General features: G+C 35.9%; 1 protein-coding gene across 1 annotated transcript in view; it reads right to left on the bottom strand.

Moving 5' to 3' along the window:
- The window catches only part of MRPL3 (mitochondrial ribosomal protein L3), a 31,920-nt gene extending 14,577 nt beyond the window's left edge, over positions 1-17,343 (bottom strand). The window contains exons 1-6 of the mRNA XM_026843278.1: positions 17,154-17,343; positions 16,038-16,129; positions 15,145-15,243; positions 11,281-11,380; positions 9,348-9,408; positions 679-787 (exon numbers count right to left, since the gene is read on the bottom strand). Coding sequence (XP_026699079.1) covers positions 679-787; positions 9,348-9,408; positions 11,281-11,380; positions 15,145-15,243; positions 16,038-16,091 — 423 coding nt within the window. The 5' untranslated portion in view covers positions 16,092-16,129; positions 17,154-17,343. The remainder of the gene's footprint in view (positions 1-678; positions 788-9,347; positions 9,409-11,280; positions 11,381-15,144; positions 15,244-16,037; positions 16,130-17,153) is intronic.
- Between the last annotated feature and the right edge of the window lie 1,870 nt (positions 17,344-19,213).

Here is a 19,213-nt window from a genome sequence, read left to right as displayed (position 1 = left end):
ATTACAGACAATCCAGCTTCAGTACTGTGACTCAGTTGGTCTTAACTCTGTATAATGAAGCTAGTTTGAAAAAAATCCCTCTTAGTTCAGCCTAAATATTGTGAAACATTTATAGGGACAAAGTTTTAAATGAATCTGCTCCAAAGAGCTTTTAAACTAATATTATTTATTGTTTGAAATTTAAAAATATTACTCTGCTCTGCTTAAAAATGCTTAGAAGCCAACAAACTATTTTGGGAATCAAACAGTTCAGTAAGCAGCTACACAAGCCAAGCAAGGTGATAAAAGCAACTGAGGTTCCAAAGAATAGTACAATATCTGCAGTAAAATACCAGATAAGTCCTTTCCAATCTATAAATGCTGTGATAAAAGATTCTTAGAACTCTCTTTGAAGCATTAAGACTATTTCTCTCAGCTATAGTACAAAACACAACAATTTGCTCAGTTAAAATATGTTTGCTCACTTGCCAGAGACATAGAATATTCATAAATTGAGGCACAACAGAACAGCTATCTGCATTGCTCGTTATACAGGTTTCTGAACTTCCTTTGAAACACCTGGGATTCTCTGCTACCACAGATTAGATGGCATCAGCTAGCTATTGTAAGATTGTTCATTTTTAGTAACCAGTCCTAAAAATACTGAAGAATGCTTAAATAGGATATAAGAATCCTTACATTGGTAGATATTGCTCCAGGACGTCTGTGAGTTTTCGTCTGGCCATGGGATGCAGGCTGACCTTTAAATCCCCACCTTTTCATGACACCTTGAAATCCTTTACCAATTCTGAAAAGAAAAATAATTAAGAAACAAATTGGGTTAGTCAGCCTTAAGGTTACTAGCAATAACCAATAATTTCAGACTCATGATCTTTCTACCTTTAGCAAGGCTCAGCAGAGAGAATATATATATATTTTTTTTAAATCTGTATTTTATACCACAAACATATTCTAGTGCAATACCTAAAGGTTCCTTTACTGAATAAGAAGACCTAGAATAGAGTCAAATAGGCAAAAAGCCCAACATAAAATGCTCCTTGCTGTGATGGTCCTCAGTACATGGTACTGTAATGAAGCTTTCACCAGCTGGACACCAGAACAAACAAAACCACCAAAAAACCCAAATAAAAAGTAACCGTATAATAACACATACAAAAACTTAATGACAGGCCCTGAGCATAAAGAGAGAAAAGAAATGGCTGCTTAGACTATCATAAAAATAAACCAAGGAACATTTCTTTTCCAAACTACACTAGACTAATTTCTTGAAAATAGTTTTGTGTGTAGTGAAAACACTTAACTTTTTTGATCAGTACTCATTTAACAAATGAGGTCTAAACCACAGTAACAAACAATTTTCAGAGTCCATGCCTTAATCTGAGGTACATGATAGTATTACTTTGGAGTTCTCCATTTATCGCAGAGACAGACAATAGGAAAAAATGCTTCACCACTGCACAAAACAAAAGCTGATTAAAGTGTGTGTTTAAACTGGCTTTGTTTGTTTCCAGAAAGAAAAGTGTGACCACAGGGTTTATGGCTGCACTGATTATTTGATTAATCTAACAAGATGATCCTTTTCCTGCAATTTACAGAAATCCTTTCTCTGCTAATGCACTTTGCAATGTCATGGTCTTATTAGTTCAAGCATTAGAACCTTCCAGCCAAACAGAGGAAAATAAAACCGTGTATGAGCATGCAAATAGCACACTGTACATGAACTACATTTTCCTAACTCCCTTGATCAGAAAAGCACTACCATTAAAAACTAGAGAAAATATACAAATGCTGAAAACACCAACATGCACAAAAACTGGATTCTTTCCTCTTCCACTTGAATAATTCTCCTCTCGTTGCTTGGCCTAGTTGCCTAGAGCAAGTCAAACTACAGTCAAAACTAGCCACAAATGGGAAGAGTTTTTAGACCTGCAGAACCATAAGGAAGTAAGACTTGTGCAACCAGTGTGTCCAACTTTTGGTTTTCCCCTTCCCTGCTCAGAACCTAGTGGTCAATTACAGTTAAATTTGGCACAGAAGAAAGATATGTAATTGTTTACAATAAAAATTATTGATTAGAAAGTCCTGTGTTTTTTTGCTCCTTTCTTACAACTAAGGAAATGCTAAAACATGATTAAAGTAGTGATATGTTCCTTTGGCTTGCCAGCTGGCAAGTGGTTGCCATTGGTTAGAGTCTTTCCAGGCCAGCAGACGGTGGTGCAGCGTGGGGATATGGGGTCAGGGCTGTAAGAGGGAGCTAAAGGCACCTGGGGGAGGGAGGAACTGCATTACCTGAGGTCAGGAACACAAGACAGGATGCAAGGCTTTGTTACATCAGTTTCTCATGAATCAGTTTATTTTAAAAGCTTGCAGTAATGAACGGCAATAGTTGTAAAAAAACAGTCTGAAAAACATTCAGACATTAATAAAGGCTCAAAATTTGTCTTCTTCTATGTCCACAGATTGCTAGGGCATTAATAACTTAGCAGAAACTAAGCTATAGAAAAACTCATATCTGTTCCTCCAAAATGATATTTTTTTCTTTTAAACTATCTGGCCATGTTTTCCAAGTAGACTACTTCTGGCATCTCTAGCTGGAAGATGGAATTAGCAAACTCTCCAAAACCAACTGCAAGTGGGTTGCATAACAACAGCTGTGCAGTTACCAGAGAGAGCAGATTGGGGGCATGATTAACTCTTTAGCTGCAGAAATGTACTTGCAATTCTGCGAAGACCATACAACCATCAAAAGCTACTATTTCAAAAGAAAAACAGTACTGTCAACTTAAATCAGGAAGCATAAATCTCTTATGTCATGAAACCACTTCAATATTTCATTCAAATTGTTCATTTTTAGACATGAACAATTTAGAATACTGTAAAGTGTAATTTTAAATAAAAATACAAAAATCTAAGAAATAGTTAATACTTGTAAGAGACGCATTTTGGAAAAAATGCTTACTTCACCAAATAGTGTTATCTTCAAAAAGAAATCATATCACAAGATAGAGTTGCTAGTGTTTAATATTAGATTAATATTAGATTTAGATAATATTAGTTTAAGATTAGATTAGATTAATAGGGTATGCTCATCTACTTCCTGGTCTTTCCAATTACATACATTTTTTTCTGTGAACAAAGACTCAGACTTCACGACACCAAAGCCTTAGGAAATTTATATGAAGTATGGCCAGACCAAAAAAACCCACTCTAGTAAACCTGAAAATTCTTATGCATCTGTTGATCTGGAATATAAAAACAAATCTCCAACATCTGAAATACTCTGGCTAAAGTAAAAATCTCTCAATGCTGAAATAAAAAGTATTTCATAATTTACAATGCTTTACTATCTACCAAGGTTCTTTAATCATATTAGTTCAATAATGCTTTAGAAAAGTTTCATTTTTTATGAAAAACTGATTGAAGGTCTCTGAATTACCTACAAATAAACTTTATCTTATGACTTTTTGACCATTAACTTTCTATTCAACATGACACAGTTACCATCATAACTGAAAATAAAAACAAGTTTTTATTAAGAAAGCGTTACAGTTTTCTTTCATTTTGGAGTTTTTGATTTTTTAAACAGAATAAACAATGTATAATGTTCTTTAAAAATGTTAAGATGAAAAAAAAATTACACAGGCAGTGTATGTTTTTTCCTAGACTCATGCTCTATCTGAAATAAAGATGGAACCAGAATAAAACCTACAAGATTATGTAAATAAAATATAAAGTTTAAAATAAAGGCATTACACTAACATCTGTTCAAATCAAATTTAGAAAGGAGGACTGTTCAACTAGGCATTTAGTATTTCAGCCAATATACCTCAATCATTCCAGAAGAAGTGGTTTTCCAACCTAAGTCCATCTTGATGTGACTGTGATCTGTTCTCAACCAAGATTTCTCTACTATATGCAAATTTTCCATGACTCAAAATTTCTCTATATTTCTAATGCAAAGATTTCATATTCTTCCAATTATATGAAATGCAAAATGCTTTTGAAACTTTTATCTTATATAAACAAGGAAGAGAATTTAAAATGCATGCTGTTCAAGAAATACCATGGAAAATCAGAGAAGGATTTATAGTTTACAGTTTTCTTCAACTTTTTTAATTCTGCCAAAAAATTAACAAATATATAAGATTATTCTTGACTTCTGATGCCAGGTGTCAGCTATTAGTATTATTTATAATTTTCAAATTGTTTAATTGCCCTCTTTGACCTTCTTAAAAATTACTGGGGTGTGACTGCATTCAGCATGTATCACCAATAAAATACAAAAAAAAAATAATATTGAAGCTAAACCAGTATTTTGCAAAAGTGAAATATAAAAATACCTGAAAATACTAGATTTTTATTAGTCTTGTGAGTTCATTTCCAACAAATATTTCATTATATTAGTGTGAGCTAGCCAAATCAAAAGATTAAAACATACAGTTATCACATATGCAATAACATACTATTTTATGTATACTATTTTTAGTGTATTGTTTACACTATTCTATATAATTTCACATTAGTCTATATATGTATAAGAGATTCACCCAAACATGTATCTCTCCTGGATTTACTTTTCTTATGATGATCTGCAACACAATTTCATTTAAGAATGCATCAAAATCCCTGATTCCCCCCTCCCCCCCAAGAAGTCCTAACTACTGACATCCCACTACATCTTGTTCATTAAAATCTGTTAAATCTTTGAAAAGAAACACAATACAATTCTAATTTAGAAGAAACTCAAACATGCGTAAGATGTGTAACTCCAGAATCCTTAACAGGCATAGTACCGACAACTTCAGATATTTTCAAAAAAACATTAAGGTTTGTAGAAGTGGGATCTTAATCTAGAACCATGTATTAAATAGAATTAATATTTAGATTCCACTCTCAAAGAATCAAGTTGTGTGCAGAATCTGAGATATGACCAAGAACCTACACTGAAGTAGAATATTTGTCATCCTACATACAATAAGACATGTACTTGTTGTCTTGGCCTGAATCAAGGAGTATATATTTCTGTTTCAACAACAGTAACATTAAACACTGTATCCGAACAAAAATACATGCATGAGACCTATCTTTATTAGACTTGATATGTATAATGTCACTGTTCTTCAATACATGGAATTTAGTCACTTTCTTAGCTTCACTAAAGCATGATTACCTGAGTCCCAGAAAGGAATCACAGGCAGCAATGATGATATGCAAAACTAAGACAAACAAATGTTAAATGAAAGGAAAATAATCTTTCCATAGGACTAAAAATTGAATTTAATTACACACTAGTCTCACCTGCAGGAAAGTGGCTGTTCAGGTCAACCACCTAATTTTGTACAAAACCTCATTTTCTAGGTTTGATACAAGTAAAATGCCAGTACCTAATGAGCCAACTTTTATTTAGAAAGCTGCTGAAATAAAGCACTCTAATTAAGCAACAATTTAGGTTGCTGCTAACTCTTCAAACTTATATAATTTAAAAATCAATTATTTAAATGATGTAGAAGACGACAATTTCAACTACTTAGCCAAATAATTTCAGACAATTGTAGAGCATACTTTCAGGCTTAGATTACACCATTAAGCTAGTAAAGATTAAATAAACCATAAACACAGCAGAAACACCACCAAATTCTGGCATACTTCAAATAAAACCACGGTTTGTTTTTTCTCTGGAGTGACAAAATTTCTGGTGTTCTAAAGGTTTCCTGAAACGTTGATGAAAACAGGTTGTGAAATGGCAGATAAAGGAGGTATAACACACCTCCATCTCTGTGCAGCACTGGGCTACCACTGTAAGGCATGGTCCCACCTCTCTGCACTCCCATCTTTTGGTCATCTTTGTACTAGTGCAGAAGCTCACTCAGTTGATCAGCAAGCTGGGGCATGCAACTGATCCAGCTGAAAACTAACCAGGTGAAGAATACAGATAACTCGCACTAATCTTTTCCTTCATGCAACTCAGGAAGCCAGTACCAAGCGACAGAAAGTCGATGGCAACTCTGTAGGAAGAAGCACCACCTCCCCTTCGGGCAGCAGCCTTTACTATGACAGGTTAAAGAGGTCACAGAAGTGCAGCCTGAGAGAAGCATTTCTGGATGGTCTATGTATTTTAGCCCAAAGCATATCAGGGCTAAAAGACAGACCATCAGGCCACAGGAATTCTGAAGTTTACTGTTGTCCCAGAAAGGGCACTAAGTCTTTACACGTTTTTGGAATATAACTTGGAAGCACTGAGGACGAGTCTACTCATTAAAGACTGCTATAACACTTAAGGATTGAGCTTTTAAATAGCTGAAAATGAGTACCAAGGAAAAAATTCAGCACTAAAGATTGACAGCATGCAGACACACTGCCTACTGTCAGTGCTCTAAAAGGTACTTGTACTGTGCTGAACAAATTATGAGACTTCAAAGAAAAACAAACTGCATACATCTTTAACTGAACCTTCTCCTTTCTATAAAAGTGTTTTTCTTCAGAGGCATAAATTAATCAAAACATTTCAAAAGACTTTGTCAAAAACATTTGCAAGGAAAGTTTAAAAGCAGTTATAAAAAACCACCCTACACTGGTTAACCAAATCAAGATGCTAACCATGACTTCTGAAACGTAGTGCAAGCGCTTTGCTCAAGTGACAATAAGAAAAGCTTGCTCATTTTTAAGGAGCATAGTTTTGATTTATGTCTTGGCAGAAGAAAGCATACGAAAGGATACCTTGCTCAAATGAATCATTAAGAGCTAGCAAGAAAAAAAAAATCCTTTATATACCACTACATTATCTCCTCATTGAGGTGACATTAGTATTCTTCCTTTCCTTCTTAAAGGAGCAATTAGAATTAATCATGCTATTAACAGCAGTGATATCTTCATCTATATGATTTCAAATAATCCACACTTCAGTGTTTCCTCTAGTAAAACAAAGTTACTGACAATCTTAAAAATTTAAAGTATGTGTTCATGTAAAAATATTTTTATAAACTTTACTAGCGGTGTTAGCAAGTTTTTATGAATTACTGTCTGTTAAGTCCATAATGGTTTGAACCAGGAAGATGGAAGTTGTGGATGGAAGGAGAGAAAAACAAACTGTGCTACCTACTGTAACCCAGCATTATATCCTTATGTGCCTTTTCAAAATGCCCCTATAGCTTAGGATCTTTCAAGTGCCTACATCACTTCTGAAAATGGGACTTTAGAAAATAATGTATAAAGGATCATTTCAGCCTGTGGACCAAACCTTGCAGGTTCCCTCTTTGTTCAGTAGGGATAAGCTGGCTCCTCTTGAGGGGGGTTCAGAGCACAAGTCTAACATGAAGTACATTCTCATTTTTCCTTCACAGTGCAGCCCAAATGTTAAAGCTTAATGCTGTAATCGTTCCCAAGATAACTTTTTTTCCCCTTCACTGAAGCATTTCTTGGATATTTTCATGACGCTGTGAAATCTGTACTTACAGGCACAGTAACTAGGAATGCTGGATACAGTATTCTGAAAAATAATGAAACCCCCCACCCAAGTATGACACCAAGCAACACTGGATGGTTTAAGTAAAAGACCCAAAGAAAAACTGAAATGTAGTAAAATAATTTAATTCTTGCCCATGAGTTAAGGGAATACGGCAAATGCCACACTCCAGAAAAGTGGTAATTTAGAAGAAAGAAACGTTAGAAGTAGAAGCCAGGAATGCAAGTAGATCACAGAAAAAATGTTCAAAAACCCTGGATACAGAAAAACTGTTAATATGATTCTCCAATAGTTCTAGAAAACCCATGATTAAAAAAAAATAAATAAATAAAATCAATCTTTCTCTTCAGCTGAAGAATTTTCTTCAGCTATATAGTAGGATTATGTAATGCACTACCAAAATCAGCAGTACAAAAAAAGCTAATTTCTGAAATGGGATCATAGAAATACCTGGAGAAACCAGATTAGAAATACTGAATTAAAAGATAGGATGGATTTATTGAACATGAACACGAACCAAGCCTAATTTTATCTTGCTAGTATTTTCAAATATATACAGCAAGACACAAATCAATATTGTGTGGCCTCTTACCAGTATCTTTTACACAGCCAAAAGAAACGTTTCTGAGTTCTTTAAATACTTCTAAAAACCCAAAGCTTTTCTGCATTAACAAAGCATGACACTTAATCTACGTGGAATGACTGTATTCCTAACAACATTGTGCTTTGCTTTGCAAACAAGCTATTGTCTTTTATAGGCTGCTCACTGAATGCAATTTAGAAGTAGAATGAATAATATACCAGATCTAAGTATTACATACGGAAGTTCAAAAAAAAAAGACTAATTCCAGTTAACTCCTTGATCTCCTTTTCTCAACAGAGTACCTTCATAGGTATAGTGAAGTGTAGCTGTATTAGAATCCACTACTTGGTTGTACTGATATGGTCGATTTCCCCATCTATACAAAGCCCTGTGAATAATATTAGACATTTGTTAAGTGTTACACATATGTGAGACAATTACAATGGGTGATACTTCAACAAGGCCAGCTGGGTATTATCTCCATTACACAAAAAATAAAACATCAAATGGAAAACATTATCTTTGTATCACAACACAACAAAAATGCACTTCACTGAAATATGGAGATAGGAGTTCTCTGTTCTCTTGGGCAGTGGAAATCATGGACATAACAGAAGAGGCATGACTAGTCTTTGTCGCAATGCCAGTTTTTCTTTTGACACCCTCTACAACTTGAGCTCTAATTTGGCATACTCAGTGGTCTGAGAGGAAATCATTCCTCCCACGTTAAAGTAAAAGATCATTACCATTGCTGGCAAGGAGATGAGCTGGAATATGAGAGAAAACAAAAGAAGAATTTGACAGCTCTGCTAAATGTATTCACTATGTTTTTGCTTTTCTTTCATTCCACGTGATTTATCATTCTTCATATCTCTTCACGAAATCAGAATTAAGCAGTTTTTCTGGGAATTGAAGCCTTCCAGCATTTATCTATCACTTCTATATACTCCTGCATTATAGACCTCTTCACCCGTGCTAAGCTTGAGCCCCTTTCTCAAGTTGTTTGTCAAAACTTCCATGCTAATCATGTATGTGTGACAGATTATACATACAGAATCATAGCCCTAATAGCATTATTTGTTTAATTATCATGTTCAAAATCAAAAGTAAGCCTCAGCAAAGAAAGATAATTTGGTATTTTTGACCCAATGGATGAATGGACTTCTATTTCCTCTCAGTATTCTTACAACTGTATTTCAGTTTTTGTAAGCTATGCATTCAAGTCAAAGTAGAAGGGGAAAAAAAAATTCAACCAGTCTGTTTGAAAGATGAACTGTACATGTTAAATCATTAGGAACCTACGTTTTTGCAGTAACATCCACAAATTGCCCTGGGCGGAAGTGAGCAGCATACAAAGGAGTACCTTCAAAAGAAGAGGAGAGATCATGTTCAACTAAGTGCTCAAATCCTTGAACCACTCTTAAATCATTACCATCCGGGGTAGATTACAGTCACAGGAAACAAAACTGATTTTATTCATATATTATTTGTTCTTCTCTATAAATCTCACTGACTAAAATAGGTGCTTTTCAGTTACTACTTAAACACATTCCTCAGTTCCTAGTCCAATTCCACATGAGTAGGAAGGAAGGGTCAAGGGCTTACTCAGATACATTGAACTTCAGACACTGAAAGAGACAAAGCCCAAAATGCTTAATTAGTTAAGACTCAAAATAAACAAACTTGGCAAGAGAACTGAACATGCTCCACTTGTAACTACTACCACTTTCCAAGGTGGAGGGTTTAAAAAAAAAAAAAAACCCCAAACAAAAAATCCCAACCAAAACACTTCCTATAACAAATGGGGTTAAGAATAAAAAAAAAACCCAAAACACCAAAAAGGTTTTGCAATGCTTCCTCTTTGCCTCTTTGTTAAGACACAGTGTTTCCTAACTAAAGACTGTGGTACTAGTACAGCTTCATCTACTGGGGAATTACCACTACCCTTTAGTAGTAGTGGCACAGCCAGTCAGTGACATCACTCACCTGACTGCAAGTACACTCATTCCCCTAAGTGCTTGTAGTATCAATGTTTTAATTTTAATTAAAGATTTGTCTTCAGCAAATTATTTCATCCAAGAGCAATATTCTTTTATTAGCAGCTTTAAAAAGAATTGATAACTCAGTTCAATATACATGAACTTTCATCTGAAGATCCATGGCTGCATCTTTAACAGGTTCCAGCCTGTTTTAAGTCAATTAAAAAAAAGAAATTTTAATCACTTCATGTCCACATCCATTTTCATGATGTTTTCAAATCTGTATGAATGCAAATTGAAACAGTGTAAACCTTTCCTAAGTCTCAAGCATATAAATCCTCATATTATTTCATGTTATATTTATATGATCCATACACACCTGGGATAAGATGCCTGTCAACTGACAGAAAATCATTTACATGAAAGATGTTATGTACAAAATATACACACTGCAAAATCAGTTTATTGAAAAGTTGCGATTCTGCTTTATCTCAAGCTTTTGCTTCCATTTATCAGTCCAGACTTCCTCTTCATGTCAGATTTGATTTTTATCAGTTATAGCACTGTCTTAAAAAGGTCTTGTAAAAACCTCTCTAATGGCACAGAAATGAAAAGCACAGAATGAAAGCAACCTAAACATACTAGCTAATAAAACCTTAAAACCATAAAACTTTTCATTAAATCTCCAAACTTCTCATACTGATTTTTGGTGAAAACTTTGTTATAACATGTCTTAATGTGTTTTACTTTGCAAGCTGCCAGAAAAAATGCCATATATGACAGCCATCAGTCCTACTTCTGAATACAGCAAGAAGAAACAAACCTCAAACTGCTATTTTAGGCTCCTAAGAAAAACATTACCACAAAATTCTCAGTGCCTCTCTCATAAGGACAATGAGAGAACTTCCTGTAAATGCATTCATATTTATTCCCAACAAGTGAGTCAAGGTTACAGACATTTATCTCTTAAGTCAATGTTCATATCAGCTGGTTTGGATTAGACTTATTTTTTTAATCAACAGAAACATAATATCCAGGAAAAAGGAAAAATACTACCTCTCAACCCTAGAAAGTAAAGTCCATTTCCTAGTTTTCCCTAAGAAAAAATTAAGTTTGTGCTTAATGACAAAGAAATAAGCATCCAGAAATTTCCATACAAACCAAAAATTAAATGCACATCATAACTCAGTTTAAGTCTACAGGTGGCTGACATTAAATGATTATGCATATAATATTCAGTACCTCAAAAAGATTACCTGGTTTAATTATGGCATCATCTGTTACATTAAATAATGTAATTTTCTGCTTCCGTGGTACTCCAGCTTCTTTAAAAATTTCCATTGCAGACTCTGATTTCTGTAACAAAGAGCAGCCATAAAAAAGCGATCTTAAAATATCCAAGGATCAATCTAGCACAGAAAGAGACTGTGGACTGTCAGCACCACTCTGAGAAACAGATATATCATACTACACTTTTAACTTGAGACTAGCATTTTAACTCTATATAAAATTAATTTAAAACTCCTGTGTCTGCATTTTATTTTCTGTCAACTAGTTACCCTATAGCTACATCATATAAACAAGAGATATGAAGATTTCTAAAATCAGAAAAGAGAAACGAACCATTTAAAATATAAAATCTATTACTGCTTTTTCATGACTTTCAGAATTTTGTAGTAATTTAAAAGCATCTTCTCTTTTTCAAAGATTCTAATGACTTAGTTTCACATCACTGTAAATATAATTTATTTAACTAACAAAACCATAGAAATAAAGCCTTGTCTTGCAGAAGCTTCTAGAAATACTTAACTTCCCACAGAACAGAATCTAGAGTCCCTGGACAAAAAAGAAAAATAAAAAACAGGTTTAGGATTCATATATTTTTAAGATATACCAAGTGCACATAGTGTCAAACCACTGCTGACTTACTCTCCTTTTAGAAAAGTCTGACAAAGTACTTAAAATTGTTCTCAGCTGTTTTAAACAAGACAGCTCACAGAGCAGCTGACCACTAAGATGATACTAACCAATGAAAACAGCGATGCAGGAAAAATGCAGCCATAGGAAAAAAACAATGCAGCTGATTTTTCTTCAAATGAATTCTCCTAGAAAGCAATTTGACAATACTGTCACATGTGGATAGTCCTATCTCTGAGGCTCACTTCTCAAAAGTTCTGCACAGTTCTTTCTCACTCAAAAATAATTTTGTGTATTTTAAAGTTACTTACATTAATTTGTCTTAAAATTTTTATTTAGCTTATTTTGAAAATCTGCATGTTGCCTTGTCTTTTATTTTTAAAACTCTGTTAAAAAACATTAGGAGAACAGAGGGTTGTTTTGTAAAGAATGAGGAAGCAAGATGATGAGGATCTCCGACTTAAGACACAGACCAGAATTTTAATATTATGAATCTGTCCTTATTTAAGGAGAAAGCGTGGATACAAAGTCTTTGAGAAATAAGAGGGTTTTCTGACACAAACACAAATAAATACAAAATCTCCCAAAGACCACAAAAATTTGAGGCATCAATGGAGGACAACTGTATTAAACCCTGGTACCATATGTAAGAATTAAAAGTAAAGAAATCCCCTTTCTATTAAATGCCTGCATAGCAATCCTTTATTTCTACTGTTATGTAAAATTGCTGCCTTAGATGACAGCAAGGGGAGCTCTGAGCTCAGCAGAGGTGCCTGGAAAGAGCTACCAGAGCTGAAGAAAGGCATAGTGAAGTCAAGGGGTAAAAACTGCTTAAGTCTCAGGAGTCCTACTATAGCCTTGCACTGCTCTACTTCAACAACAAATCTTCTTTAGTCAAGTCAGAGCAACGTATTTCTACAAACAAAACACCACAGTCTTTACAAAGCTTTCCTAAAAGGAACACTGATGAGAAGAACACTGAGTGAATTCTCAGACGTTCTTATTTTTAAGACCAACAGTATCTTCCAGTACTATAGGAAAATGATCAATATGTCCTCACTTAAGGGAAGCATATAAAGTATTTTTGACAAAAAAAATGTTAGAACACTGACTGAATTGTTCTTTTAAGAACAATTTTGCATTAAAAAAATAATGAAAAATCTATTCATTTGTAACAGACTGACATTACATCAGGCTGAAAAGTAAAAATAAAAAATCTTGCTAAAAATGCAATAACCCTTATCATTTTTTAAGCAGTCTGACACCCAAAAGAAATACATGAAACTCTTTGTTAGTAAAATTACTGAGGGAATCATTATATTGAATTCATTAAAAATCAGTAGCTGTGAGGAATCTGACGAAGACAGATGTTCCTACGAGGAATTAACAGAAGATAAACTGCTTATGCTAATACAATACAGTATCATTCAGCTTTCTTTTAATTCTTACTTCCAGATACTTCAGAGAGAAAAGAAACACATAAAAAGACCGATAAACATAGAAAAGCAATGATTGAAGCCTGCAGCTAAACCACAGAAAGACACTTTGTTAGTACCTTAACAAGTAAAATTGTTCGGAATCAGTATGCCAAGTCCTTTCTCAGAAATGATCTAGTTTATACAATGATGATGATAACAACAATAACAGTAATACAGAGCTCAGTCTCAAGTCAGGTCCTCAACACAAATCGACCTCGGGATATTTAATTAATTTCTTTATTAAAGTAAGTCTAAGTTCAACCAAATTAATATGAGCTAACTTGAAAAAAGTTCTGTCCAAAAGAGTATTTAACATAAATCAAACTACTAAAAAATCCTTGACTTGTCATTTTAGGTAGTTTGGCTTTGAAGAAATTTTCTTAGTTCACAAGAGCTGTTTAAACAGAATTTTTTTCTACGTAACTCCTTGCTTCCTACCTGTTTTGCTCTGACATGTTGAATCACTAACAACATCACCTTTATGAAAGATCAACTGTAAGAAGTCTAATGTGCATAGTACAACTTGAAAATTATTATTCACATTCTTGTAAGCCTTAAACTGAGGTAAAAGGGAACAAAAACCACAGCTGTAATTTCTCCAGGAAAAATGTCACACCTGGAAGGCGTGGACTAAAGTGAAAGGATAGACAATGGGGAAGTATAAGAAATAGCATTAAGTCCACTGAATAAAAGAAAGATACCTTAAAATGTATATAAGCCTGTTCAAAATCATAATGTACTATAAAATCCAACAGATTTATCAAATGAAAAAAGCTCCTTTTTCTCTCACCTCCACTAAAGCAAAAACAAGTACACAGACTAATTTTGAGGCTCTGGGAACAGCTTCTGTTTGCAAAAGGCAAATATATGACCTCAAAAAGCCACAATTACCCAGACAATCTGATTAGTAATTACGAGTCTTACTTTTTTTTACTTGCCTAAATCAAACAAATGAGTTTCAGAATACTGCAAGAAGTGAAAAGTGATATTTTATAGAAATAACGGATCACAGAAACGGCAATCCTTTAAGGGAAAGCTTTGTTCCTGCCTTGATCTATAATTCAATTTTCCTCCTCAGGAATGACAGCTCTTAGACAACCTTAGCCATTGAAGGTGCCTGGGAATTCCACATCAGATAACTGGGGTGTCTAAACAAGTGAGTGGTTTTGATATTGCTGTTGATGAGCTATAATCTCAAAGCTATCTTCCTGAAAATTTAAGTGTTAAACCTACTCATCAGTAAAACTATATGAAATTAAACAATCTCAGCAGATCTGTGGAAAAATTATAACAGAAGGGTAAGCTAGAGAACAAAGTCTTTTAAAGAACCGATGAAGCTGGTTAAGTTTACAACAGGCCATTAAAACATGCATCTTGCAGTTCTTGTCTCATATTGCATCTCCACAGCACGGCACACAGTTTTTCATACTCCTAAAGGCCCTTCAGACCATCAGCATGGAACACTGCACCTCAAAGCAACTTCCTAAACCCACAGCTTTCCTAGAGAATCAAGAGCCAAAACTTTCAATTTCCTTTCTATTCTCTTAACCAAGAAGCAACACTAACGTTAAGGAAACACGCAAGGGTGAATGTGACAAAAGATCAGTTCCAAACCATGCATGTCTGCCAATTAGTCTTTTTAAGAAGTCTACCTATGCTATTTTTGTACTGTAATCACAACAGACACAACTATTCTAAGAAAAACACCCAAAGTGGTTCACTTACAGAAAAAGGAGATGCATTTTTGCCTCCAACAAGTAGCTGAGATGTGCTTCCACCTGACTCTTCCTTTGAAATGTATTTTAAAACATGGCAATCTTGCACCTTAAGAAAAGAAAAAGTGTTCATTTGAGTATAAGCAGATGTGTACATTTTGAGACCATAGTAAGAGATTATCAAAACAAGAGAAAAAGTCAGTCTGTTTTCATTTGTATCTATATAACACGAGATACAGTCTACAATTAGGTGAGTGTGTTACCTTTTTGTCGTAGATATTCTGTTTCCAATCATTTAAATAAAGGCTTATCTTAGAAAAAAAATATCAGTAGAATGCAAACTGTATTTTCATAGTCATCCTTTGCCTACAAGATCTGCAAAAATCTCTACTGTATGCAGCAGCAAAGCCCACATTTTAGACTCCTGCTCCTTTTCCCTGTAAACCTGATGCCCTTCACAGCACTGGTTCATCATATGGCAGCAACAGGTCATCAAACAGCTTCATCACAGTAGTAGCTGCCAGAGAATATGAAGAAGCAGCTTCAGGGCTACAAAGGCTCAGAAACCAAAGTAAAATTAATCCCAAAGTGCCTGCAGGTGGCAAAATAAAAAAGTGAAGTGGGGTAGTTAACCCCAGCTTTATGTTGCCTCCCATCCTCCCTCACCTAGGTAATACTATGCATCGTTCTACAGCATTTGAACAACTGAGGCAGAAGACAGGCCGCTCCTAGAACGTTTGGGATATAAACAGAATAGGCATGGTGTACTACGCAGGGCTGAAAGAAATCTTTCCTTTCTTTAGGGACCCCCTACTCTGAACAAATGGTAAGTTTCACTTTTGCCTAAAACTTCTGGTTAATTAATACATTATAGGAGATGAAATTTATTACGATTTATTTCACCTTAAGTAGTGTGACAGCATGTTTTTTTCCTGACTTGGTCCATATTGGCATCATTCCCAGTTTTACTGCAACAACACCAACTCGGATGGAACCTGCAAATCAAAACAGAACATGGATGCAACTCTACATTTAACATTTGAAAGTCCATCTCACAATATGCGAAGCCTCATTAACTCTGATATTTCCTAAGGAGTTGAAGGAGAGAGAAAAACATCACTGACTCCCTGCAGGCAGGCTGGGAATAATTGTTTTTAATCCCACCAGCAGTAAAGTTCTATCTATTTCAGTTGTGTTTGATAGAACATGCAAACTAGTTTCCCACTAAGGTTAGAACAACTAAAGCTTCAGAGTCGTTTTCTTTAGAAAACACAACACTCATGTAAAATTTTAGAGTCAAAATAACTATTGAAAAATTTACTGTAGGAGGTTCCGCCCATCCTGACCTTTGCATATTTTTGTCACTGCAACTGTACAGCAAAGGCAATCTGTCAAGTCTGGCTTCTGACAGTCTGTGGCATGAAAAACAGAACACTTAAGATGAAGAATAAATACTCCGAAGTTTGAAAAATGTTCTTTGTTCCAGTTGCCACTGTCATACCTGAGAATCTTCTCATGTATTTGTAGACTGTCAGGCTGTTATTTGCTGTCAAATATTGTGACCCTTTTGAAGGCTCAGAAACTTTCTATTGTGCTCCACTCCATAAGACTTTGGAATCACTCAATAATAGTGGGATGTGTTATATATTACACTTTTTCTTCAGAGTCCACCAATATTTACAAGAACATTTTCAAGTTCATATACTTTATATCCTGGGGAGTCTTTTTTATGAATTCTTGGTTTATTATTTTGTCACCGTGCAGCAGTGGGACTGGCAAAGTGCTGATCTGGACTAAACCAAACATTCTTAGAAGGTTCTTAACACCCTGTAATATTTTAAATGCTTTTTAGAGAACTGATGTATTACACTTACTTATTTACTAGGAGATGTATTGACTGATTGAGGTAAAAGCACAAAGGAGAATACTTTACAAGACACAATCCTGATGTTACTGAATGCAACAACACAAGAACAATTTCATCATAAGTTTGGTATTTCAGAAGAGATGCTTTCTCACCTGGTTTCCACTCATTCAGTGGCCATGGCTCATCTTTCAGAGGGTACAGCTTGCTGGCTGTCTGAGCTTTGTATTCCTCCGCAGTTAACTTCTTGAGAAACTGGACATTCTCTTCAGAAAGATGCTCATGCCACCATGTTGCACTGTTAATGTGCCTGACTACAAAGCCCAGTTGTCCCCTTTCCAGTGGTGGGAAAAAGTTTTAAGTGTCTTATCAGTTCAGTGTCTCATAACACGTACATTTGTAATGTAATACATACTACATATCATTATATAATACAGTATACAGTCATAAAGACTGAAATTATACTAGCAAACTGTTCAACCACCATTTCTCCAACTGGCCACCCTTTACCAACAACACCTAAATAGTTGTCATGCTCTCATCTAACTTTCAAAGTATTCTAAAATACACCAAAGGGGAGCAAGCAACAACAACTCAACCAACCATTCCTTCTATGATAAAACCCCCTAAATCTGTGAACAAAGACATGGCAGTAGGTGGTGTTAACTTTAACTTTCAGCACTTTCAACACTATCTCCTGTGGCATCTGTCTATCCAAGCTGGGATGTTATGGCACAGATGGGTGGGCTATCACATGGACAAAAACCTTGCTGGATCATAAGGCTGAAAGAGTTGTGGTTAATGGTTTGCACTCTGTCAGAAGGCCAACCAGAAGTAGAGTTCCTCAAGACTATTCAGGAATGTGCCCTGTTTAATATCTTTATCAGTGGCCTGTGAGAGGGGATGAGTACACCCTTAAGTTTGTGAATAAACTGAACTGAGAGAGCAGCTGATAATGCTCAAGGGTGTCCCTCTGCCAGTCTGAGGGACAAGACAACAAGGAACCCAACAAAATTCATAAAGGAGAAATAAAAAGTCCCACACCTGGGATGGAGTAACCTCTTGCAAAGGGTACAGGCCATGACTTCAGCAGAGCTGCTCCCCAGTTACACAAAGGGCCTGGGAGTCCTGGGGGCCAAAAATGTGAAAAAAGGAGCCAGCAGGCTCCTGGCTGCAATGAAGATTAACAGCAGCCTGGGCTGTATCTACAGAAGCACAGTCTGGAGGTCAAGGGAAGCAATTATCATCCTTTCTTCAGCATTCTAAGTACACCACATCTGCAGTACTAAATCCACTTTTTGGTCCCCAGTACAACAAGGATGTTTGTAAACAAGCGAGTCCAGCAGTGACACACAAAAATACAGGGGCTGGAGCACCTGCACTAGGAAGATTGAGGTAAATGGGCTTGTATAATTTGGAGAAGAGGAGGCTTAGGGGGACCTGACAGCAGCTTTCCAAAACCTTTAAGAAGGTTACTGTTAAGACAGAGCCAGGCTATGTTTACCAAGATGCATGCTAGGAGAATGAGAAAATTGGTATAAACCGAAAACAGGGGCTCTAATTTGACATAAGGAAAAAATGTTCAGCCTGACGACAGTGAAACACTGCAACAGGGACCCAGAGACTGTGCTGCCTCTATCCATGGAGGCTCTCAAGGCCCAACCTGACAAAGCCCTGAACAACCTGCTCTGACCTCAGAGCTGGCCACACCGCAAGCAGATCAGGCTACAAAGCGCCTCAGCTCCCTTCCAGCCCCAACAACTCCCTGATTTTACAGCTCACTGTACTGCCATCATTTTTGTGTGGGCTAAAGCTTGAATGCTCCTCAATCCTCTGCAAGCACAATGAAACAAGAGTGTTTAATGCCACAGTTAGTGAATGCCCGGCGCTAGTTGTAACAGCAGGCCAAGGTGACTCAAAACAAAGCAGGTCAAGCCGCTCACTGCGAGGCAAAGGTACTTTGGTTGCAAATATTCATGTCCCACCCCAACGCCCAGGCCGGCTGGGGCTATAACTAAGGCTTGAGGGCCCCATCATTGAGCCGGAGCCCTACCGCCTTCACATGTGCCAACTGCACCCAGAAGCCTTTCAAAACGGTAAAGGGAAGGGGATAGGAAGGGGAAGGGGATAGGAAGGGGAAGGGGATAGGAAGGGGATAGGAAGGGGATAGGAAGGGGATAGGAAGGGGATAGGAAGGGGATCTGTCTCTTATACA

This window comes from Athene cunicularia (genome assembly GCF_003259725.1).
Source record: "Athene cunicularia isolate RWA chromosome 2 unlocalized genomic scaffold, athCun1 chr2_part1, whole genome shotgun sequence".
Lineage (NCBI taxonomy): Eukaryota > Metazoa > Chordata > Aves > Strigiformes > Strigidae > Athene > Athene cunicularia.
The sequence above is the reverse complement of the archived record's forward strand: the minus strand, read 5'-3'. Positions and strand labels throughout refer to the sequence as shown.